The following is a 26,832-nucleotide window of genomic DNA, read 5'->3' as shown; positions in this document are numbered from 1 at the left end:
CCATCGCCAGATTAGTTTTAAACCATCCTAAGTATTTCTAGCAAATCTCCCCACTAGAATGTTGGTTTCCCCCTCCAGTTTAGGTGTGACCCATCCCTTTAGTATAGGTTGTTTCTGCCCCAGAAGAGTCCCAATGATTCAGAACTTGAATTCCTGCCCCCTACACCAGCTCCTCAGACAGATATTAATCCGGCCTTTCCTCTTCATTGTACTGTCACTAGCATGTGGCACTAGGAGTAATCCAGAGATTACTACCCTTGCAGTCCTGCTTTTTAACCTCCTGCCTAACTCCTTATGTTCTGCAGGACCTCATTTCTTTTTCTACCTATGTCTTAAGTACAAATGACCTCTAGCTGCTCGCGCTCCCCTTTTGAGAACTTGCTGTAACCGCACTGAGAAGACTTTGACCTTAGCACCAACACAGCATCCTGGAATCTCATTCATGGTGGCAGAAATGAGAGGGGGGTAGCTACAGGAGACTCCTGCACTACTTCCCTTCCTCTCTTGGCTGTCACCCATCTACTTGACTGTACCAGCAGTGTGACCACCTCCATGAAGCTACTATCTATCATGCACTCTGCCTTCTGTTTGCTCCTTAGTGCATCCAACTGCTGCTCCCAACTGATCCATGTGGCCTCAGAGGAGCTGCAGCCAGACACATTCCCTCAGTCATAGTTGCCAGGGACATCAGACTGCTCCTGATCTCCTCCCACATCTGCCAGGAGGAACTACACTGCACTGACTGCCATCTCCACATCTTTAACAAGGGAAACAATAAAGATATTACCTTACCATTGCCCAGTTGCTGCTTATACTCCTTAACAAAGCCAGGTATTCATATAGGCTCACTTAAGTCTAACCAGCAGCACCCGACCCCAAGGCAGCCCCTTATAAAAATGCCTGGAACAAGACACACAGCAATACCTCCTTCTTCCACTTCCCTAAACTTCCACACTTAGCTCAATTCCCAGTGTTTGCACACTCTTGTTCAAACACTTTTCTTCAGCATTCGCTCCCAAATCCGTGACCTTTACCTTTGAAGTCAAGGGTAACATTGGAATGCCATTATCTCCAATATACACAAAATTCACCATGTACCTTCTTTCTCAGTTATTCAGATTTTTAACACTTTGTGTTTTTTTAATGCTGCTTTCTAATTTACAATAGAATCTCTGAGCTCTTAAATTCCCTGGTTTTTGAGTTTGAGTATTATTTATGCTCAATTGCCTGTGTTTCCAAACGGTCTTGCCAAACCCAGTGCTCATGGAAAAGTGTTTTACATATTTGACATGTTGTTCTACTATACAGGTAGAAGGCATACAAGGCTCTGGGCCATGGCATAAGGCTGTGGGCCTAGTGCTGGAAAATGGGATTAGACTATTAATTGCTTACTTTTAAGCAGTGTAGATTCAATAGCTGAAGAGACTTTTTGTGTGCCAAAGACGTCTGTGACTCTATGATTAAATCTGGTTTTTAGATGGTGTGATGAAAGCATCTTAATCAGCAGTCATGGCACAAGCAAAGTGAGAACTTAACAAGTGGTGTAAAGTGCAGTAATTTGTCTTCAGATTTTTCTCCATGATACTCCAATTTTATTTTCTCCACTATTTCTCCAGATATACCACAGCTAATGCAGAGTCAGATAATGACCGTGAAGAAGCAGCAAATTCAAATGCAACAGATCCCATGTGCAACTCATTTCATAACTTGGATGAATTCAGTCAACTTCTATGTACAGCAGACAAGTTGCATGATGGTACAGACGAAGACAAAGCAAAGGGATTTAAGTTGCTCTTGGATAAGAAAACCAAGGTACGCACCTTTTGAGATATTTTCACTTTATTTGACATTGAGTAGGAGGCAATCTCATCTTCTCCTTCCTTTTCCAGAAAGATGGAACATTGTAATTTGTAGACTTCTCTGGTTTTAATCCGTGTCTCAATGGATATTTTTTTTTTTCAAATTCCTATCGTTCAACTGCCCCAGCAGCAATTAAGCAAATGCTGTTACAAAGTACACAAATGAGGCTAGTTTAGTGTGGGGAAACCTGGTTGGCACAAACAAGTTGGTCTAAAGGTTCTGTTTCTATGCTGTGTGACTCTGTGACCATGATCTTACAATCTACCAACTACGTCATGCTGAGTCTTGTTGGTGGTGGACTGGATTTAATTGCATTTGGAAACACAATGACTAATTAGGGATAGTAGCAAGCTTTGCGCATGGGAAAAGGTGCGATTTCTTAATTGAGTTTTTTTTTGAAGAGGTGACAAAGAAGATTGAAGTCAGACTGGTAGACGTTGTCTATGTGCACTTCCGTAAAGTGTTTGACAGGATTCCGCATTGTAGACTGGTTAGACTACGTAGGATCCAGGTAGAGCTAGCCAATTAGATAGAAGACGGAAGGTGTTAGTGGAGGGATGTTTTTGAGACTGGAGCCCTGTGATGTGCCGTGGGGATCAGTGCTGGATCCACTGCTTTTGGTCATTTGTATAAATGATTTGCATGTGAATATAAGAGGCCTGGTGCCATATTCAGTACCTTTTCAAAGTGGTGTTCACCATGGAGGAGACCTGACTCATCAGCCAAGGGTTGGTGATAGCTGTTAATCAGTAGGAGGTTTTCCTCCATATGCAGACTGATCTGAGACTTTATGGGGTCTGGCATCAATGTGGAGGACTCCCAGGACAGCTTGTTCCTGACTCTGTGCTTCCACATTTCTCGTTCTTCTGCTAGTGAGATAGGACTTAGCCAGGGATGGTTTGGTGGAGTCTGAGTCATTGTCTGTAAGCTATGGTTCCCTGATAACAAATATCAGGCTGTTCCTTGAGTAGGGTGTGGGATAGCTATCCCCTGTCACTGCTTTTATCTTGGGTTTTCGACATTTGAAAAACTGCACTGGTGGGAGGCAGCAATTGAATTCTTGCAATGTTTGATATTTCACAGTTTTATTGTACAACTACGTAGCTACGTTAGTAACTCACTCCCAACAATCTGTTCTATTGCATCTAATAATATTTATGTAGCATTAAACCAATCACATGTATTGTATTCATTGAGCATGGATTTATGTGGAGAGTATCATTTAAATAAAGTAATTAATTCACACTCAAAAAGAAAACGTACTTACTGATCAGATTACAACACTTTGAAAAGTAGTCAAATATGTTTTTTTTATTTCGTCAGTAGAATTCCTGTTTCAGCTGATGAGTTGCTTAAGGTTGTTCAGATGATTTATTTCAATCAAGCACCTCTTTTACATTGATTATGTTTTACATTGCTATTATTACTTACTGGTAAAATGTCAAAGCTCAGACCTATTAATTTCTGTCAGTCCACAGGACAGTTATCAGTGTTTGGCCATTAACTATCAATTAATAACATACAATATACAGATCCATATGTATCCTTTTTCATTTACAGTATCACTTGAAGCCTGAGTTCTGCTGGCGTCTGGCTCGTGCGTATTGCGATCTGGTGGAGATGTCGAAAGACCAAATTGAGAAGAAGTCCTTTTTGGTTGCGGGTAAGCCAGTTCTTTGCTGAAATTTGTGCATTAGAATGCATTCAATGTAGCTTATAGTTAACTTGGCTGATTTAAAGTACTAAGTCATTGAATAATTTACTGGGTAAGGAGAGTTTCCAAATAGACAAGCTGGGACTGTGAACTCAGCAAAGGGCCGACAACTCTAGGACAGAAGTTGTGCTGTAGCTTTGGGGAAGCACTGAGGTAATGATAATACGTCATCCTAAGACACATGTGGGTATGATACTGTTACATCTGTTATTTCAATCAACTTGCTATAGTAATTATCCATTCTGACATGCATTGATCAAAACTTTAACATTTGAATTTGTTGATTTGGAATTTGCTAATATATTTGTCTTGATTATTTTTATTTGTTTTGAGCCAACAACAACTTTTATCTATGTTGTGCCTTTAATGTAATGAGCACTGCTTTACAGGAGCATTGTATGAGTCAGTAAAAGTTTTGTCAAAGCAATACAGGAAATTCTGCTATAAGGTGATGGTTGCATTCCTGCACAACATGACATTATTGAAAATCGTGCTTTAGAAGTAATGGGGCCTATGGGAAAAGTGGGGTTGGGGCAGACCACCAAAAAAAATTCAAAATCGCTCAAAAGCCTAACACACAAGATGGCATGGTTTGAATAAATGTTTAAATTCCTATCTAATAATGAAATAAAAGTAAATTCAACATGTTACCTTGGGGGGGAAAAAAAATCAAGATGACTTGATGGGGGAGGAGGTTTTGAAGTTGCTGTGTTGTTACTGCTGGGACTGAGGGTCGTCGTCATTGTCATCGTCATCATCGTTGTCAAGTTCAGGTACAGTTGTGGTTAGGGCAAAAAATAGTTAATCCAGAAATGGATGGCTGTGTTTCATTGTCTTCTGACTGCTTCTTGGAGTGTGGCTTAAAAACAGACATCCAGTTTTTGCTAAGATAATAAAATGTGAGGCTGGATGAACACAGCAGGCCCAGCAGCATCTCAGGAGCACAAAAGCTGACGTTTCGGGCCTAGACCCTTCATCAGAGAGGTGGATGGGGTGAGGGTTCTGAAATAAATAGGGAGAGAGGGGGAGGCGGACCGAAGATGGAGAGAAAAGAAGATAGGTGGAGAGGAGAGTATAGGTGGGGAGGTAGGGAGGGGATAGGTCAGCCCAGGGAGTCTGTCTTCCCTGGACTGACCTATCCCCTCCCTACCTCCCCAACTATACTCTCCTCTCCACCTATCTTCTTTTCTCTCCATCTTCGGTCCGCCTCCCCCCCTCTCCCTATTTATTCCAGAACCCTCACCCCATCCCCCTCTCTGATGAAGGGTCTAGGCCCGAAACGTCAGCTTTTGTGCTCCTGCGATGCTGCTGGACCTGCTGTGTTCATCCAGCCTCACATTTTATTATCTTGGATTCTCCAGCATCTGCAGTTCCCATTATCACTGATACAATCCAGTTTTTGCTGCTTTGTCCTTTTTCTTTCATGAAGAACCTATTTGTAAGGTGCCGAATAAGATCCTATTCCATGAACTACTACCCTGCTGCATTCTGCATTATAATCACTGACCTCTATGAGCTCCAACTGCTTCTCAGTTTCCTTCAGGATACAAGACAAAACAGAAGTCGAAAGTACTTGTGAGGCTGCATCCTGGACTTCTTTTTCATCTCCAGCTTCCACTTCCACCTACAGGTCAAGTTGTAGATCAGCTGGAGAGAGGTCTTTAGGTGGGACTGACTCCCACTCTCTACTACTTCAAATTTCAAATTGATTTGCAACATCAACACAACATTCTTTGATTCTTGGGAGCTCCTCTGATGGATCAAAGGTTTTAAAATCTTAAAAAATCTGGGAGAAGTTTCCTTCAAACAGCATGTGAGCAGCCCTTGCTGACATCATCCCGGCCTCCACGATAATATCAATTGTGTTTTTTAATTAATTGGTTTTATTTGTTATTACATGTACCAAAATACAGTGAAAAACCTTGTTTACAAGTGGTACAAGCAGATTGTAGTAAGCAAAAAAAGTACAGATCAAAATGACTGAGGCATTCAGGTTACATTGCACAGGGTGCACACTAGGTGAGATCAGTGTTAGCAAGATCAATCACTATTTGAGGCTAGAGAGTCCATTCATCAGTTTTAATAACAGTCGGGAGGAAACTGTTCCTGAGCCTGCTTATGCATTCAGGATTCCGTATCTTCTGCCTGGTGCTTATTTCAGTCTTAATAATGGTCTTTCTTTCATCAGCCATTCACCTATTCCATTCAGTATGAATATGATACTTGAATGGCATGTTGAAAAGACATTGTACCCTGATGTATAATTGCAATGCAGTTTTTATTTCTTCTCAGACACTACTCGATTGCAACACATTTCATAAAGCTGTGGTCACGAGCTGCATTAGTGAGGTGCATATTCTACACGTTACTGATCCATGAATTCAGACCATTCTTATCCCCCAAACATGGACATCCAAAAAATCTACCACAGGCAACATGATTTTCATCATGGTTTTATATTTGAAAATTATATTTAATTTTGTTGTCCAAGTCGGCTATTATCACCATGAATCAGGTTGTCTCATGTCTTACAGTTTACACAAGCTGTTCTCAAACCTTTCATCTCCACAGTTCAGTGACTTGGCATTATTCCGATTATAGGAACGTTTCAGATGATGCATTTATAGATGCATGTATTTTGCCATTGCCTGAGGATGAGTCATTCAACTAGTAGTTTTGGCTTTGAGGTCTATTGATAGTTTCTGGTTGATCTTGGTCTTATGGCACAATGCTAGACATCTTAGTCTCCATAAGGCAGCAACACCAACAAGGCGCTGTTCTGAAATCTTTGCTGGACTCGGCGTTTTATTTTGTCCTCTTTAGTCCATAAATGTGCATTATATTTCTGATGATAAAAGCATTAGAATCGTAGATCTATAGCATAGGAAAAGGTCCTTTGGCTGATTGAGTGATCAAACACAAGCGTATAACAATTTTAATTCCATTTTCCAGTGCTTGTAATGCTAAGGCATCCAAGCCTACGAGTCAAGTGTAAATCCACATAATTCTTAAATGTTATGAGGGATTCGGCCTCTACCTTTTTCTGAGACAGAAAAAGTTGCATTCAACAATTTTTGAGAATCTATCCAGTGCATGCTTCTTAACCCAGTCAGTGACAGGCCTCTGTTCACGTGGTCTTGGGTATTTTTGTTCAAGATGGATTCATCCTTGTATTCTCATTCCAGATTTTTACTACTTTTATTTGAAAAGCTAGCAAGTGTTATGTTTTAGCTTGAAACCAGATTCACAGTATTTTTGTTTTGTTGGAAGTCTCGTTTTGCTTCATCTTTCTCATTGTGCAACAGCTGTCTGGACTTGCCTTGGAGAAGGCAGTGTAGGTGATGTTGCAATTTTGTGCATCAAGTAGTAAATTAAAACAGAGTACTTGCGAAGCAGAATATTGAGGGCTGACTACAACTGTGAGTATGGCATGTCATGACTAAAAAGTAGGGATTGGCTTACGCACCATGTACTTGCAAAATCACTGCCCTTGGGGCAAGAAAATTCAAATCATCTTTTTTACCCGGTTGACTTGTACAGGAAAATCTATGAAATGATTTAAACTTTTACAATTTAATAGCATATTAAATTGCTGTTCAAATTGCTATTCAAATATTGTATTAATTTTGTGATCATGTGAAGGTTCTGACTGGAAAATGAAAAATTTTTTTAAAAATTTCCTTTCATCTCTGTTGAATGTTGAATCAAAAAACTGGACATGTTAATGATCAAACAGATAATCTCAGGACCAGAACTTGTATTACATGCAGTAATTATTATTAAAACTGGCAAAAATTATTAGGGATGAAGCTATCTATGTTATCTTTAACCATCGATACTATTCTATTCTATCTTCAGAATGTAGGAGCATAAGAATAAAATTATTTTCATTACAGTTTGAGATTTAAAATCAGGGTTAATTTCAGATTATGATTCTATACCTGAGTCTACCACTCTTACAATACAATCAAACGCAAATTGTCTCTTTGGGTGCTTAGCCTGGGTTCTGATCAATGAGAGATGCTGATACAGGAGCTTTCTTCATCATGTTACTGGCAGCAACAGGCAGCACTATTTTGGTGTTGCATCTGATTTGACTTGGGCTGGTGCTTAAGGAGAAATGCAATTGCACATGGCCATGGTTGAGTCTGATAGTAGTTATTGGACCCATCAATTGAAAACTTTGTGCAAAGCAACCTGCCCAAGCTGAGAAACAAACATAGCAGCTGTGGACTGATGTGGGCACAAACTGTTATGAGAAAAATTATTTAAGATCGCAATCTGTTTTTGACAAGCCCTTAACAAGTTGCTTATGGGAAGTTATTTGGAAGTGAGGACCTCCCCCTACAAGTCGACTGAAAATTTGATTCTCTTCTGGAAGTGACCTCCAGGACTGTGAATTTTTAAAGGCCACCTGCACGGGCTCCCAAACTTGTGATTCTTTGGAAATTCTAGGTATTATTTTAAGGAGTAGGTGGTAAATCAGTAGGTTTAAATCCATTTATTCACAGTATGTTTGTGATTGTCAGTGTTGTCATTTACTGCGCATCTTGATGGTGAGCCAAATTTCTTGAAATGGAAATACAGTACCATAGGGGTATCATTATTTTCTTGAGTGGCTTTTTGCCTGCATCCATAAATTTAGTTCAAGTCAGACTGGTTGAGGAGAAGGCAAAATGAAAACCTGTCTTCAGGCTTGGGCTTCTTTTATGACACTATTTATTACATTTTAAGACTAATTGCTATATTCCATTGTTTTCAGAGAAGGCCCTAATCTTACTGTTATTTGAAAACTATTATATAAAATCTGCCACCTAATGCTAGCCTGTCTACTTCACAAACTTCTCTGCATGTGGTTTCAACATGACTAAACTTGTTGTCTCATTCTTTTTCTTAACTGCATTATCACTGCTGTTTATGCTCAGTGACAGGGGAGACCTGTGACATCATAATATGGTTGCTCCAGTGTCCTGACAACTTTCTACAACACCCTACTCTAAATATTATTCATCAACATCGACTAACATTTGTATGCATTCTGTAATTATTTATTTTATCAATTACAATGTTTATGGTACAATTTTTCCTTTATCACTGCCATTGTTCCAATGATTCCTATGACTTGTTTCATCTATGTCAGTAGGCAGGTCAGGAAAATCTATGATTAAGTGTAGAAACTGTTGAGCTAATATTGGTGAGCTTTTTCTCTGGTTTCTGTTATATCAGCAGTGATTGCTGAAGGGTCTGTGCATTGATATAATTTTAGGAATGTATGCTTAAGTTGGTTGTTTCTTCTGGACCATTAACATGCCTGGTTGGATGATGCTGCTAATTCTGATAAGAGTGCTCTTGTTCACCCATAATTTCCCATATAAACAGTACAGTACAGGATCAGGTCCTTCAGCCCACCATGTCTGTGCCAATGGTAATGCCATTCTAAATAGAGCCCATCTGCCTCTTATGTAGTCCATATCCCTCTTCTCCCGTCTCCTCTTGTTTGTCCAAATACATTGTTAAATGTTGCTATCGTATCTGTTTCTACTTCATCCTCAGGTAGCACGGTTCAGACACCTACCACTCTGTGTAAAAAGAACACCTTGGCCTCACACATTGCCTTTTGACTTTGCCCCCTCACCTTAAGCCTATGCTCCTTGTATTTGACATTTCCACCCTCGGGGAAAAATACTTCTACTATCCACGCCTCTCACATAAAAGCTTCTTGAACAACGTTCTAGACTATGTATTTCTTTTAATTGAGGAAGTCCAGTGACTGATTTATCTAAGAGATCTATGATGTATCTGTCATAATTATCTCTGTTCTTAAAGTTGTTGTTGAATCTTTGTTGTTCTAAAATGGAAAGTGGCTAAATTTTCTACTGTTCTAAATGCTGTTTTCAATACAAAATTTTCTTTCCTTTTTACCAATGTGACACCTCCATAGAGATCAAGGGAGATATCCCTATAGGTGAAGGCACAGTAAGATTTTATGGTGCTTTTGATTGCTCAAAGATAGCTGCCATTATGTCATTTTATGCCTTTTTTCTCTGAGTCTGAGGTATTTTTGTGCCAAATTCAATGCTGTGTGATCAGATTCATGTTCTATTTCATTTATCTCTAAATTATTACCCTTCAACAATTAAAATTTATGAAACGTTCATTGCTCATTTCAACCTTTACTTACGTTGGTTTAACTAACTTACCTGTTAGGGCTCAAAAATTTCAAATTCTAAGAATTTTTTTTAATCAGTTGTTTTACTTAAAGCCTGTGTGACGATGCTGTCGCTTTAAGGGGTGTATTTTGGTTTTTTTGACGAGAGGTTGAGACAGAGGCAGTGGGTGGTCTACTCCAAAGCCAATAAAGTAAATAGCTTGTGAGGCTTTGGGCTTTTCTTTAAAGAATTGAACAATAGAACCAGCCTGAATGGGTACAATCAAGCTCTGACAGAACTGGAATTTTTAGTTTAGCTTTCAGTAGCATTTATTGGGGTTTTGAAGTTGGAGGTGGAAGCTCTAATGCTTCTGTCTGGTAACGCTAACAGATGGGATTCTCCTCCTGCTGCTGGAATTGCATGTGAGGCAATCCATTTTACTGACTTTGCCTTTGCTAGGTGTTATTTATGGGATGCCACGATATTGGAACAGTTAATTGCTAGTAGTTAATACATCTATTATTTTGGTTAGTATTTTGTGAGAGTTACAGTTAAGCCAATTTTTATTTTTACTTTTGGTATTTTAACGAATATAAAAATAGTGTGTTTTGCATAATATTGAGTACTTTGACCAATTGAATTGCATCTGAAATGAAATGCCTTACACTTTTCTTTAAAATAAGAAAAAGTTTGGGTCTGGACCCTATCTTCTTAATATATTTTGAGGGAGTTTGATCTGGCCCATAACACCTGTTTCTGAGGAATTTTCTGAACTTTAGTATTAAACCATGTCAGATAAATCATTTGAACAGTGTTAAATTGATCCTTGAAGACGTAGATCTATTTGCCAGCTTAGTTTTTCATGTGGGAACAAATTTACTTTCCTGTTCAAAAACCAAAAGAACTGCAAATGTAAATCAGGCACAGAAACAGAAGTTGCTGGGAAAGCTCAGCAGATCTGGCAGCATCTGTGAAGCATTTCCTTTCTCAGTATGTGCGTACGCAGCCAGATCCCCTCTCTTCAGGCTCTATTCTAACATTTCTTCCTTTTTGTTTTCTGCATATAAACTGACGTTTTTCCAGCTACCGTTAGTTCTGAGGAAGGAAAACCAAAGCTGAAATGTTAACTCCGATTTTTTTTTCACGGATGCCACCAGACCTGCCGAGCTTTTCCAGCAGCTTCTGTTTTTTGTTACTTTCCTTTTTCGTTTAAGGAATCAAATCTGTTTGGGTATATGAAAAACAGCCTTTTTTTCATGCGTGCTCAATAAAAATTTAGGGCTTATACAGCTCTCTCTATTTTTTTAAAGAAAGCTTGTTTTCCCTAATACTAGCTATAAAAGACTTCTGCTCAGACTTAAAGTTGTTTTATGATATATCTCTTTAAGAGTTTACTGTTAAGAGAGGTTTTCTTAGCAGTTGTTTAACTCTGTGGCTTTTCAGGCTGTTAATGGTCTTAAAACTATTGATGTTTAAAAAATGTGATTTGTTGAGCTCTTCTCCAAATGACTTCATGTATTCTTCTTGAATTTTACGACTACCATGATTTTCTGGGCAATAGATCCCGTCACTACTGTCATCTTTTGTTGAGTGGTTTTATAGCCACATTTGAAAGTTTTGGTTCAAGTCAGACTAATTGAAGAGAAGACATAGTCAAAAACTGGCTTTTAGGTTGCTCTTCTTTCTAACACTATCACAAATTAAGTCCAAATATTCAATTCATAGTATTCTGAGATATCTGCCAAACTGTAATTTTACTGTTGCCTCACTGAGGAATTATTCCATAACCTCTACCATCTAATGCTTTTCTGCACTTGTTTCTAACATTCACAATGCTAGATATCAGGCTTCTGCCCAAGTCTCCATATGCTTTTGCTCCTTTTTTTCTAACTCCACCCACACTGTTCTAATCATGCCCAGTGGGCACCAGTTTAGCGACATCATCACACTGTTGCTCATGTTTTAAAACCCTTCCACAACAGGTATGGAGCTTCAGGTTTTTAATCCAACAAGAACACAAATTTCAAAGTCAGGGCAGTGTATTAAGCAGTTGAGAAGGTTATGATGCTTGAATGCATTTACTGCCTGACATTTCTAGGTGCTGGAGGTCAATTATTTGGTCAGTTTTTAGTTAACGATGATGGGTTGCTGCAGTACATCTTTATAGATAGTACATTCTGAAGCCAATTTGTAGCAATGCTGGAGGGAGTTTAAGGTGGTGGATAGACTACCAATCAGTTGAACTGCTTTGTTTTTAGATTGTCTAAATACTACACAACATAGTGGAGACATTTTGTTATGCTGTGAATTATGTTCAGGCACGGGCATCTCTGCCCTGAAGCTCTTTGACCGCGTACTAAAACAAACCTGGTACTATGGCTACATCTCCTTTCGCAGTACACGCGTTCACAGCCAGATCATCCTCAATGGACTCCAAATGATGTTCACACCATCGCAATTTGGCCCAAACCACAACTGCAACCTACAGTACATCCAGAGCCTCCAAAAACTATCTTCTCTGCTGATCCTCAGCTGCATGCTCCTCAGAAAAGCCGGCATCATCTCGCACTTGAGTCATCCCCACCCCAGCTCAGAGCCTTTCTCTCCCAGGCCTGTAAGGGACTTTTCTGTTTTACATTCTGCACTGGATTCACACCCTCAACCGATGCTTTTACTTCGCCCTACAGAAATCAAGGACCATAAGTACACCAAACTTGGTTGTTGTTACCACTAAACACAGACCTCCTCCCAGACCCCAAACTTATCTCGGACCTCCCTCTGAATTTACCTGGTGCCATTAACCGTGCAGTCGTCTCGGCCTCTGCTGTTGCCGACAACATCGCTTCTGCTGTTGTTGATCATGCTGCTGTTGCTGACACCAATGACGTTGTCACGTACACTGCTGCTGTCACTTCCGCCAATGACAGTGTTACTTTCGCTTCCACCTACATGGCCATCTCCATACATATACCTACTCCCAACATGGTCTCCACCCTCACTCCCAGCTCCAGCTCTAAGTCCTGCTGGGTATTCACCATTTCCGCCCCCCCCCAAGCCTTCCCCTGACTGAGGCCAAATGGTCGGTCCTCCGCAAAAGCTTCACCTTCATTCCTCTTCATCCACACACCGATGAATTCCGTTCACTGGATGTTGAACATTTTCCCCCCTACCCCTCCACCTCCGCACCTATTTCTTTGGGGAGTCTAACCCACACTCCTGCCAATCCCTTCTCCTGCCTCTGACAAACCTCATCCTCCTAGACACCACCCCATGACCCCCTACTCTCCCTCAATCGCCTCAACCTCTCCTCCCTTCTCACTCCTCCAGCCTCTCACCATCAAACCTGTGGATAACAGGATGAGGGATGCAGTTGTGGTATGGTGCACTGACCTTTACATCACAGAGGCCATCCACCGACTCTCTGACACCTCCATAACCGTATCATCTTCGGTAAGCTCCCACTCACAGCCTCTGAGCTCATTGTTCCAAAACCCCAAACTGCCTGGTTCTCTCTCCTTCCCAAAATCCACAAACCTGAATGTCCCAATCAACCCATTGTCTCTGCCTGTTCCTGCTCCACTGAACTCATCTCTATGTACCTTGACTCTGTCTTTTCCTCCTGGTCCAGGGACTCCCCATCTACGTTCAGGACACTACCCACTACCTCCACCTCCTCCAGGACTTGCAGTTCCCCGGTATCTAAAACCATCTTCATCATGGACATCCAGTCCCTCTACACTTATATCCCCCATGCAAATGGCCTAAAAGCCCTCTGATTCTTCCTCTCCCACAGGCCCAACCAGTTCCCCTCCACCGACACTCTCATCCGCTAAACGGAACTTGTCCTTTAACCTCAACAATTTTGCCTTTAGCCTCCCTCTGGTTTGCAGGAACTGGGAGGAGTTATGGGCACCCTTATGGGTCCAAGCTATGCCTATTCTTCGTAGGGTACATGGAACAGTCCCTCTTCTGCTGTTACACCATCACCATCTCTTATCTCTTCTTCTGCAACATCAATGACTGTATCGTCTTCCCATGAAGAGCTCGAACAGTTATCAACTTTACTAACACCTTTTCACCCCAACCTCGAATTCACCTAGATCATCTCCACTACCTTCCCCTCCCTTCCTGGACCCCTCTGTTTCCATATTCAGTAAATGTCTCAGTACTGACATCTATTTCAAACACACCGACTCCCATAGCTACCTGGATTATACCTCCTCTCCTCTACCCTCCTGCAAGAATACAATCCCTTACTCCTAATTCCTCTGCCTTCACCGCATCCGCTCCCAAGATGGAGCGTTCCACTACTTGAAGGACCACAAGCTTTCGCCTCCATTGTTCGAAAATGCCCTTAATTGCATCTCTTGTACTTCTGCCTTCAAACCCCCTCCCTGCTGACAAAAATAAGAACAGAGCCCTCCTAGTCTTCACATACCACCCCACAAATCTCCGCATCCAGCACATCATTCTCCTCCAATTCTGCCACCCAGGAGATAATTCCCACCCGATCCTTATCTACCTTTTGTAGGGACTGCTTACTCTGCTGCACACCTCACCGACTCCACCACACCCAGCACCTTTCCCTGCAACCACAAATGTTGTTCATGCCCCTATATCTCCCCTCTTGTCTCCATCCGAGGCCCAAGACAAACTTGCCATTATCTGACAGGGGTTCACCTGTACACCGTCCAACCTAGTCTACTGTATCTGTTGCTCCCGATGTGGCCTCCTGTACATCGGTGAAACCGAATGTAGGCTCAGTGACACAGATTTGCAGAGGACCTGTGCTCCGTATGCTATAATCAACAATCCCTTCTGGTCACCAACTATTTTAACTCACCCTTCCACTCACTGGGTGACATGTCCATCCTGGGCCTCCTTCAGTGCCAGAATGATGCCACATGCAAACTGGAAGAACAGCCTACAGCCTGATAGCCTGAACACAGAATTCACCAGTTCCAAAATCTCCCCACCCCTGGCTTCATCCCATGTCCAACCTGCCATTTCATCTGCGCCCCTTTGACTTGACACTACCTGCTGCACCCTTCCCACTACCCCTACCAGCACCCATCATCGCATTCCACCTACCTCCCCCAGCCCCACCCTTCTTCCTGCTATTTATTTCCAAGCTCCCTTCCCCCTTCCCAGTCCTGATGAAGGGTCTAGGCCTGAAACATCGACTCTCCTACTTCTCTCATGTTGTCTGACCTGCTGTGTTCCTCCAGCTCCACACTGCATTGACATGTTCAGGCATGAACCACCTGAAAATATGATGGGTGCAGATTCATAAATAAAAGCGCATTCAATACATGTTTAAAATGGAAAACTCTTTTTTGGTGGAGTAAGAGCAGAGAAGTGGGATTAACTGAATACTGCTTTCATAGAGCTGACACAAGCAATATGGACGGAATCACTCTTTTCTGTCAGATTCTGCTGAATATGGTAATATACATACAATGTAAATTTTGCCATTGGAGGAGAACACAATTTCACCTGCTCTTTGTCTCTAGAAAATGCTACTATTTTCATGGCTACTAGAAAACCCACATTGCTTGGCTTCCATTGATAGGCACGTGATGGACCACTGCCAGTGCATATGCATCATTTGCACTGGGAAGGGTGTCTTGTTCAAGAGGCTGCAGATGTCAACAGTGACCTGCGGTGAGAACCAGTGTCTCCTGAGGCCTCTTTTCCAAGGATGTGGCATGCCCTGCACTTGGGGATTTGCCTACTTCCAGTTGAATCTCTGTGTTCTGTTCTCTATGCCCAGTGGAGGAGCATGAAGCTTATTGCTACTGCAGCTGGTGCTGTTGTTGGTATTTTTACTTCTCTTGCCTCTCATCAAGGGTACATATGCACCTGCAAATGTTGCTCCCATACCATGGTGACAGCTGACTACAGAGACGTGTAGCTGAAGCTGAGTGACATGCTAGACAGATGAGGGTACCTGATGAGAAGCCTGTCAGATATTGATAGGATTATGAGAGATGAAGAGCTTTGAAAAGCAGGCTGTTGTGGGTGGAGGCCTAAAGTTTCAACACTCAAAGTCTTCTCAGCTTGTCAGTTTGACTGAAGAACCTCTTTCCACCTCATGCAATCACTTCACTGACGCTAGCAAATTGTTGATAGGTCAGGAAATGGATGTCTTTGCTAGTATTCCAGAATATTTTCTTTAAAGTACTTACTGACACATCCATTTGACTTCCCCAGTCACCCTCAACCCTGCCCCAGCAAAATCAGGGAAATGGCTGTAAGTTCTTGGAACTCTGACTCAAGTATACTTTTAGGAAATTTAACTCCCTGCACAACACCCTGCAGCCCATTGTCTGGAACAACTCTCCCTCCTCAAAAGTGTCAATTTAAAAAAAGAAACGCATAGAATGTGTTGATAAATTTTAACTTTGAAGTTAATTCTCAGTGCACAATAATGCACTTTGTACAAAGGGAAAAACTAGTTGATGAATTAAAATTTTCTAAAGCAGCTCAGATGTCACCAAATATTAGGTTGTTTTGGAGGTCAGTATTGGCTTCATTTTAACCTTGCCATTTTGCTCAGTCTTAATTCATCAATGATTTGGCAGCAATGAGATTGAAAACAAAGGAAGCCTTTATTAACAAAATAATAACAATTTATTCTTGTTGACATTTGATCACTTGTGTTTGGTCTAGTATTGGAGGCAGCCATACTCCAGGCGTTTAAATTAATTTGTGAATGGTGAGTCGGCTGATGTGCTGTTTGTCTTCTAATAAATGTCTGCCATCTTATTTTTGTCTCTTTAGGGAAAGAAGAAGCAGAAGCTGGTCTTCAGAAAGACAATTCAAATGCAGAGTGCCACAAGTGGTATGTACTTATCTCACTGCACTGGGGAGAAAGAATATTCTATGGCGTGTTCAACATTCATGAATCATTCTCTAATATGTTGGTCTGTGCCAATTTAGGACACAGCTGCATTCGTGCTCTTTTGCAAGAGACACAATATAATCCATTGATAATAATGTATTGATACCATTTAGCACCCAGTTTCCTGAAGTCACTTGCTGATGCCAATGTGCCAAATTTCAGATTCCATGGATATAGCAAGTTTCTCTCATCTGGGAACTGGGTGACAGCAGTTGGCTTTCCACCAGTGTATAGGGTATATGCTTTGATTTATTTAATATGGCTACTAATTCTTTGGATAATGCAAATAGTGGTTTCATCCAGCATAAATATGTATTTTTGAGAAATTATTTTACAGTAGGATAAGACTATTAATTATATTATCTTCAGCTCCCCTTTCCCACTCTTGGCCCATTTAGTTATGTACAAAAGGAATACAAATCTAGAAAGAAATGCATCTTTTGAATTACTTTGCCACAGCTTTTTAAAAGCTGACATTTTATATCAAACTGCTGGAAAGATGTATTCAGCTCAGACTAGTTGCTGGTCAGTTGCTGAGAGGACCTATACAGACACTATTCTTTTCACCTTTTAGAAGGCATTTTTTTAAGGTATTAAAAATACACTGGGATACATACTGAATGCTATGACTATTTGTTCTCTATCAATTACATTTAATTATTTCATGGAATTTAGGCATTGTTGCCTAGGTCTTGATGATGGCAGTGAGCTACCTCCTTGAACTGCTGCATTTCTAGGGCAGTAGTTATATATACGATGCTCTTAGGACAGGAGTTTCAGAATGTTGACCCAGCAACAGTGAAGAAATGGTGATATAGTTCCAAGTCGTGATGTTGTTTGGCTTGAAGAGTAATTACAGGTTTGAATGTACTGTCAAAACAGCCTGGGCAAGTTAGTGCAATGTATCTTGTAGATGGTACACATTGCTGCCACTACATGACAATGAAGGAATGGCCAGTCAAGTGGACCGTTTTGTCCAAAACGTTGTCAGATTTCGTGAGTTTTGTTGGAGTTGCATCCATCAGACAAGTGGAGTGTGTTCAATCACACTCCCGACTTTTATCTTTTATAGGTGGAGGACAGGCATTGGGAAGTTGGGAGGTGAGTTGCCTGTTGCAAAGTCCCTAGCTGCTGACCTCCTCTATAACCATAGTATTTAAATAGCTGATCCAGTTCAGTTTCTGGACAGTGGCAATAGCAAGGCTGCTGGGTTGCTTCACGCACATTGACTGGCATGTCTATGGCTTCTACTTCTGGAAGCCACTGTTTGCAGGAACCTTGCAGTTCCATGCAGAAGCAAGAAATATTAGAGGGAAGGTTGCCTGCAGGATTTTAATAGGGGAGTTTAGCAATGGTAAAGCCTGAAATGTCAAGCTGCAATGGTTAGTTTTTCTCTTGTTTGAGATAGTCAGTGCCTATCACTTACGTTGTATGAATGTTACTTGTCACTTATCTGTCCAAACCCAAATGATACTTAAGTCTTTCTGTAAATGGAAACGGACCCGTTCAGTATCCAAGGAGGCATGAATGGTGCTAAACATTGTGCAGTTATAGCGCACATCTCCACTTGTGATCTTAAGATGAGGGGAAGGTAATCGATGAAGCAACTGAAGATGGTTGGGTTTAAAATGCTATCCTAATGAAGTCCTGCAATGATGTCCTTGGACTGAGAGAATTAACTTGCAGAAACTACAGCCACCTTACTTTGAGCTAAGTTTGAGTCCAAACAGTGGAGAGCTTTCTGTCTGATGTACATTGAATTCAATTTTGCCTGAGCTTTTTTATGCTAGACGAAGCCAACTGATGCCTTGATGTCACAGGCAGTGACTCTTGCTTCACTTCTGGAGTTCAGCTCTTTTGTCCATGTTTGAACCACAGCTGTAATGAGGTCAGCAGTGGAAGAACTCAAACTGACCATCAGTGAGCAGCTTATTGCTAAGCACGTGTGGTTTGATAGCACTGTTGATGATTGCTTCCATTGCTTTTCTGATGATCGTGAGCAGAATGAGACAGTAATTTGCTGCATTGGATTTGTCCTACTTTTTTGTGGACAGTGCATACCTAGGCAATTTTCCAAATTGACAAGTAGATGCCGGTGTTGTAACTACTGGAACAATTTGGGTAGGAGCATGGCTTATTATGGCATACAAGTCTTCAGTACCATTACTGAAGTGTTGTCAGGGCCTGTAGCATTTACAGCATCCAGTCCCTTTTAGTATTTCCTATGTCGCATGAGTAAAATTAATTATTTGTGGACTTGCATCTATAGGGAGCTCAGGAGGAGGCAGAGATATATCACTTTCTTGGTGCTTCTAGCTGAAGGTGTTTGGGCGAGGCTGATGTATTTACAATGTGCTGGTTTCCCCATAAGTTAGGATGGGGGTATTTGTAGAGCTGCCTTGTCCTGTTGGTTGTTTACTTGTCCTCTACCATTCATGGATGGATGGGTCAGGATTTGATAGCTTAGTTCTGATGAATTAGTTGGGATATCACTCAGCTCAATCCTATGCATGCTGCTTGTCATCGCAAGTAGTCCTGTGTTATATCTTTAAGTTGATACCTCATTCTTAAATATGCCTATGTTAATCCTGTCATTCCCTCATCCTTCATTGAACAAGGACTTATCTCTTGGCTTCATGGTAAAGGTAGATTTGGGGGCTCTGCTGTGCTGAGGTGACACATTGTGGTTGAATACAATTCTGATAATCCAAAACTAAGTCGCTAGACCTATTTGAAGTCTGACTCGTTTAACACAGTGGTAGTGCCACACCACATGATGGATATTATCCTTAAATATGGAGATAAAACTTTATCTCCACAGGACTGTACTGTGGTCATTCTTGTTGCTGTCATGAATGGACAAATTTGGGATATAAGACTAGTAAGGACAAGTGGAGTTTTGCCAATTGTTGGTTCCTGCACAATCATAACTGTGTCTTTTAAGACTTGACCAGCTTGGCCTAGTGGTGCTACCTATGCCATTATAGATGATGGCATTGAAGTTCTTGACTTTGAGTGCATACTGTGCCCTGAACACCTATAGTGCACCCTTTGTGTTGTACAACACGGAGAAACACTGCTTAATCATCTGAAGAGTAGTTGGTAACCAGCAAGAAGTTTTCTTACCTGTTTTTGATATGCCATGAGATGTAATGGAGTCCAGAGTCAATGTTGACCATTCCCAGGGTAACTCCCCACCCCTATAGGCCTGTAAGGTATGGTGTCATTTTTATTGTAGTACTAAACTACTTGATCAGTCTTTGAGATAGCTGTCCAAATTTTGGCACAGACATCCAGAGCAAAAGATTGTAGGATTCTAATAAGTAGGGCAGACTTCCCTCCTAAAGTATATTTGATTTTTGTGACAATTATCGTTTTCATGGTCACTTTAAATTAGCATTTAATGCCTGATTTAGGAGTTCAAATCCCGCCATCTGCTATAGTGGGATCCAAACCCATGTCCCCAGAGGACTAGCCTGGGGCTATGGTTTACTTGTTCAGATTACATTATCACTGCCATCCCCTTAACTTGGTCTATTTTATGAGATTTAATAATTAACCAGAACTGAGAATACAACTAATTCTGATTACCAGTGATTTCTGATACATGCTGGTGATTCAGTCTATTCATTTCATGACATGTTAATTTCACTTTTTTTTGTTGTACTTTCCTGGTTTTGGAATTCTTTGTTTTAAATTTGGTTTGATATGAGTTCAAACACCAAAAAAAGGGTTGTGGCAGAGAGCATCTGACTTTGTACATGATCGGCCCCTCTTCAGTTAGAATGATATTTTTGTTCATGATGTTATCAGAGTCCAAGTTTATTGTAAAATTAAAAACTATTTGGCACAGTTGCTACACACATTTATTGATTACTCATTTCCCATCAATCCCCAAGTCTGTTGTTTGCTATTCCTGACCATGTTTGTTGGCAAGTGCAGTGATTTTTTTCTCCCCTCTGTGACTCTGTGCAGGTTATTTTGAGAATTAATATTCAAATATATAGTTTGTTGCCTAGTTTTGTTCTGAGCAAAGGAGGTCAGTTCTCGAGCAAAAAAGAAGCAGCTTGCTGAACCCCACTTGGTTTACCAAAAACACAGTTATAATACTTGTTGGCCAATATTTGTAATGTTAGATATTACACAGCAGTAGTTTCCTTTTTACCAACTTTTTAAGAGTTGCTTTGCAGCTGTATAGATCATTTCTCAATACTTTCATCACTTTTCAGGAAGACTCTTTGACTACATGCAATGTACAAAGGCTTCAATTTTCATAGTGTCACAACTAGTCAAAACCAAGTTTCCCCAGTTACTGCTATATGATGGTAGTCTGCTATCTTTTCTGTTGACCCTTTTACCTTGTACTAAACTTGTTAGGTTTTTTTTCTGATCAACCTGATAAGAGATGTTATTACATACCTCTAGGACTTGAACCAGGACTTGCTCAGTTCTATTGAGGCATTTTATCTTACACTTCCTATTTCTAACTTTCCTTGAATTCTTTCATGCTGCAAGGGCAGCAGTTATTGCCCATTTCAAATCGGTCTTTAAGAAAATGATGTTCTACCTTTTTAAACTATTGTAGTCTGTGTAGGTATTTGACCCATTTAGAAGGGAAAATTTTTGCTGTTGTTCCAAGACAAGATAGTGTACGGCTTGGAGGGTCTCTTGAAAGTGGCTACAGTCACCTGAATCTTCTACACTCAGCATCCTAGGTGGTAGAAGTTATGGGTTTTTGGGAGTGTATCTGAAGAAACCTGAGCGACTTCCTCCAAATGAATCTTGTAGGTATCTCATACCGTCATGGTGAGCGGTGTTGAGAGAATGAATCCTTCCGGAGTTGGATGGCTAGCTGATCAAGCTTTGTTCTGAACTAAGTTGTGTTTGTTGGATGATGTTGGAAACTGACCCAACCACCGAAATGTTGGATAATCACACCCACACTCAGTGTGTATATTGTAGGTAATGAAAGGTTTTTAGAAGTCAATAGACAAGTCACTGTCAACCAGCCTGTATTAAAAGCCATGTTATTTATGCGGTTGATCCGGTTAAATTCTTGTTGATGGTAACCCCCAAAAGGTTGGTAACAGGGAATTCCTCACTAGTCATGTCAGTGAATATAGTGGGAGGTGGTTAGATTTACTTGTTTGAGATTGTCATTGCTTGACACTTGTGTGGCATGGAGATTATTTATTTGCCCAAGTCTGGATATTGCCCAAGACTTGCTGCATGCAGGCATGGATAAATTCATTGTCTGCAAAATTGTGAATGGAGTTGAACACACTAATCATCTTTTAAACTTCTTTTGGAGGATAGGTCATTTGAACAGCTGAAGCTGTGTCCTGAACGTCGTCAACCTTGACTATCTTCCATTGTGCTAGGTATGATTCTAGCTAGTAGAGAATATTTCCTCTGTTTTCTGTTGACCTCAAATTATTAGGACTCCTTGACATTCAATCAAATGCTGTAGATATCAAGGGCAGTCGCACACAACACCGACTCTTTTAGGAATTTGGCTCTTTTAACAATTCTGGACCAAAGCTGGACTGAGTTCTGGAGCTAATTGGTTTTGGCAGAACCCAAACTGAGCATCATAAACAGATTTTTTGAGTGAACACTTCTTGATAGCATTGTCACACCATCCAATAATTCTGGTAGTTTGCTGGATTACATTTGTCCTACTTCATGTCTACATCATTGGGTAGTTGCCAGTGTGGTAACTGTACTGGAACAGCTTGGCTAAAGGCATTGTAGATCTGGGACACATGTCATTATTGCTGTATGCTCCAGCCATGAGGTTGTCAGGGCACACATCCTTTGCATCACATAAATTGAGGTATGCTGGCTAAAGACTTGCAGACAATTGAGGAATTGGAGATGAGTCAGCCAGTCAATGCTTCTGGATGAAAATGTTTGCAAATGTTTCAGCCTTGTCTTTTTCACCATGCTAGCTACTGCCATTGTGAACATCTTCATTCTGAGTCTTCTCCTCTGATCACCATAGATCATGGTATAGAAATCAACTCTGTGTATAATAACGCTCTTTTTTTTCCGCTCAGCATCAAATTTATGTTTAGGCCCATTCTCCGTGTATAAGTAGCCCCTCATTTTTTTTCAGCTAATAAATGCATGTTTACAGTTGTGTGTCTTAGGAGTTGATCTGAATTTTTCAGCTCAAAATTCACATTTAGGATTTAAACTCCTTTTACAATTTTGTCTGTGGGTGGGATTGAAGATGCATAGGAGTTGAGACATGCGCACGCACGCGCACACACACGCGCAAAGCAGATAGTGCATGGCGACCAATGAACAGAAAATGGGTTCTCCTGATTTTAATAAAAAATGCATGAAGTTGTAAAGCTTTAACATTTGCTAACTCATCAAATAACTGCAGCAGCAAAAGAATTAATTGTTTGTGAAAACTGATGTGAAAATGTGAGAACAAATCTGTCCAAAAGAAGTCACACAAGATCAAATGTGCCTTGTAAAACAGCCACCAGCTACGAGCCTCACCTTGAAGCATGTATTGAAAGTCATCCGAAGGGCTTCAGAAGCATAATGCACATAAGCGAGCCAAGTAAAACCCAGAGTCTAGCAAGGATTTTTGAACAACAAAGAAAATTACAAGACAGGACCAGGCCCTTTGGTCCTCCAAACCTATACTGACATGCTGCCTGTGATAACTTAAAACCCCCTACCCTTCCAGGGACCGTATCCCTCCACACCCAACAGTATTTGGTGTAACTCCTTTATGGTAGAAAAGTAGTGTTACAACAGAAGACCAAAGTCGCTTAGAGACAACCAAAACACCTCAATGCCAAACTATCCAGTTTCCAGTGATTCTTCATCAGAAGACTTGAACACCTGTTATGTCATTTGGAAACAAAGAAGAAATGCTGGTAAATTTCGATATGCCCAGTAACTAAAATGTGCAGTGGAAACATTCAGAAACAATTCTAGTTAAAACCACAGGATGTAAGAAGGCAAGGTTCATGGTTATGAGCTTGAATGGCTGATGGAATAAAACTAGTATTCGTTTTCGAATAGAAAGCTGTGCTGAAGATCAAGTTACTTGCAATATTTTCTAGCAAGTAAAAAATTTGCTTTTCTTTTAATATGAAAAATGCTCTGACTGGTTCCTCATTTTTAAAAAAAAGACTGATTTGGGGGCAGAATAGCCTCATGCTAAAAATAACCAAGTTTTTTTTGTGAGCAAACAAGGAAGCTAAATAGAGGGCAGCCAATTCATCCCTTTTCAACTTCATGTAACAGACAGCATGCAAGCTTAGAGAGGCAGATTTTTGTTGTTTCAAGGAATTGGATGTGCGGAGTGGGCTAGAAAGAGCAGTTGGTGCAGGACAACAACTGCGATATATTGAATAGCAACAATTTTAATGGACCATATAGTGCGTTTCTATTTTTATAATTGAAATTAGAGGCTGGTAGATGATGGTTGGCAGGATGTCCCCTTGAACATGGTTGCAAATTTGAACTGAAGCTGTGCCATTTCATGGACCTGAGAATCAATGTTGAAAATCCCTAGGGGTATTCTCTACTCTTGTTCTCCTCTCCAGGGGTTTTGTCCTACTGGTGAGCCAGAATTCAGCCAGGGATGGTGATTGAAGAAGCCTGAATTATTAAGTGGAAATTAGGATTGAGCAAATATGTCAGAAGTTGCTTGAAAGGTTTTTGGGACAGCCCTCCCAGTTTTTTTGACACTATTCTTTATGGAGGTGAGAGGAGGCATTAATAGGATCGATTAGGCATAATGTGCCTTTGCCTACTAGCCTCAGTCGAAACTGATCCCTTCACCTCTACTGTGTTTCATTTTGATGTACTGTGCTTCTTCGCAGCAAGTTAGTACAACAAAATGGCCTTCCAGGTACTTTCAAAGAAGACGCTCTGATGGGGTGAATGACCTCCTGTGGCATAAATTTAATTTTTGACCACCATGTTATGGATCTGAAATCATGAGCAGTTTTGTGAGCCAGTTGGCTTCAGAGCTTTTACCTGGCTTGAGTATTTCCATCAGCTAATTAACTGGCTATGTATTTCCATCATTTTGAATTTATGTTTCAGATTCCTAGTGTTAGCAGTTTTAAAATTTTAAGTGTGTCTTGTCAGTTGTACTTTATTACTGCCACTAGGTGCCACCAGTGCACCATGTAAATATTTTGGCATTGCCTGGAGGAGAGGATTGCTCACTACAGTCACCGCATGCAATATCTCTGACTAGTGAATTGAAATTTTTTATTAACATTTTGGCCTGGCCTTCAGGACCAGTAAAATTTTCAACTCTTGTCAATGCCAGATGTGAGGGGAAAGATAATTTCATTTCCCTTTATCATGTTTCTTTTATTACACTGTTTCACTTCAAAGTTCACTTGTTTGAATTTGCATCCACTGTATTTAGCAACTGTAATTTTTGTTTGCAATTGAAACTGACTTGTTTAGTGGCCAATTCAGTTGCTTGTTGAACTATGAAAACAAGAACTTGAGGATGGGAGTTAAAATTGTATCAGTGATAATGGGAACTGCAGATGCTGGAGAATCCTCTGATGAGTGGGTCTAGGCCCGAAACGTCAGCTTTTGTGCTCCCGAGATGCTGCTGGGCCTGCTGCTATGTTCTTCCAGCCTCACATTTTATTAACTTGAGGATGGGGTTTCACTTACCTTCAACCTAGCAACTGTATTCATGTGATTATCAATCTTGTAAAGAAATTGTCAGTGCCATGTGATCTTTTATGTCCACCTGAGAGGACAGATGGGGCTTCATTTTAATGTTCAACCTGAAAGGCAGTATCCCTGACTGCAAAGCAATCTCCAAATTTTGCACTGGAGTATTTAAACTAGACTCGTGCTGAAGTTTTTTTTTGAAGGACTTAAATCCATAGCTTTCTAACACTTCTTGTGTTGGCATAAATACTGATTTGCGTGCTGTGTAGCTTTAAGAGGCAGCATATGCAACTTTGCTAGAATATTTTGTAAATGATTTCCTGTTACTAACATTGAAATTACATCATTAAAAGACATTAAAACTCTCGTGACATACTTTAACTGTTTGGATAATGAGAAGTTCATAATTTTTTTTTCTACTAAAAAGATTTGCTTGTATAGCTGTGATTAAAATTTGGGTTATGTTCAGGCCTATCTACTTTCTGGTGGGTTATAGGCAGTAAACTGAGAAAATTCTTCAGGGTGGCACAGACAGATGAGGGAAACAATCACAGTGGTGCCATAGATTGCGCACAGCCTCAGCACAGCACTATGTTAATACTGGATTCAGAAATTGCTCAACATGTCTAGGATTAGAATGTATTGAGAAGCAGATTCTATTAATGCATATAGAGTCCAGTAAACTCTTAACCATTGTAACTAGCTTCACATCACATCTACACTAAAAATGGCACTGGCTAGAGCAGAAAATGAGTGCAGTATTCTATATGCATAACCTATTATATGCAGATTTACATCTGCAAAATCAAACCATGTACAACATCAGTCTCATGTATAATAGTCTTTGAGTGTTTATTTGAAATGAATTTTTTCGAGTAGTGAATAACACATGAAATGTATCTATTAATAAAGACATGCAAAAATATGTCATAATGGTACTATGCTATCACAAGGTATGAGAGCTGAGTTATTGCATTTTCTGGACTGTCACCCATGTGTTCTCCTCATATGATATAGAACCCCAGTAGAAAAACAGAAATTGCTATAGAAACTCAATAGGTCTGGCAGCATCTGGCAGCATCTGTAGAGAGAAAGCAAGGTAAACATTTGGGGTCCAATGACCCGTCTTCAGAATGGCCTTGATAAAGGGTCGTTAGACCCAAAACGTTGACTCCACTTTCTTTCCACAGATGCTGCCAGACCTGTTGGGTTTCTCCAGCAAGTTTGTGTTTGTTTCAGATTTCCAGCATTAGCAGTTCTTTTGTTGTTTCCTTGTGCCAATTAATCAAAAGTCTTTGGAAGCTCCCTGGTAGGCACAGATAATCCCTCTGGTATAATGCACATCATAAAGACATTAGAATTGGTGCTTAAGCTTGGACTGAATAGTGATGATGGCATCAGTGGGAGTGTCATTAAAAATAATTGAGTTGTAAGGGGAGCTGCCAGGTACTCATTCCCATATATCTTGTTGGAGGTGATTTGTGCAAACTGATGGGTGGGGTGGGAAATGGGTGGCATGTTTATCTGAA

The 26,832-nt window shown here is 40.5% G+C and overlaps 2 protein-coding genes across 9 annotated transcripts in view; one reads left to right on the top strand and one right to left on the bottom strand.

Annotated features, from left to right (window-relative positions):
* The window catches only part of LOC125455417 (regulator of microtubule dynamics protein 3-like), a 224,728-nt gene that overhangs the window by 10,638 nt on the left and 187,258 nt on the right, over positions 1 to 26,832 (top strand). For all 8 annotated transcript variants that reach the window (XM_048537350.2, XM_048537346.2, XM_048537348.2 and 5 more), the window contains exons 4-6: positions 1,617 to 1,812; positions 3,421 to 3,523; positions 16,507 to 16,567. In XM_048537350.2, the coding sequence (XP_048393307.1) occupies positions 1,617 to 1,812; positions 3,421 to 3,523; positions 16,507 to 16,567 (360 nt within the window). The remainder of the gene's footprint in view (positions 1 to 1,616; positions 1,813 to 3,420; positions 3,524 to 16,506; positions 16,568 to 26,832) is intronic.
* gchfr (GTP cyclohydrolase I feedback regulator) overlaps positions 1 to 26,832 on the bottom strand; it is a 149,945-nt gene that overhangs the window by 63,702 nt on the left and 59,411 nt on the right. The gene's annotated exons all lie outside the window — the stretch shown is intronic.

This window comes from Stegostoma tigrinum, chromosome 10, assembly GCF_030684315.1.
Source record: "Stegostoma tigrinum isolate sSteTig4 chromosome 10, sSteTig4.hap1, whole genome shotgun sequence".
Lineage (NCBI taxonomy): Eukaryota > Metazoa > Chordata > Chondrichthyes > Orectolobiformes > Stegostomatidae > Stegostoma > Stegostoma tigrinum.
Note: the sequence above shows the minus strand (reverse complement) of the source record. Positions and strands in the feature narration are given on the sequence as shown.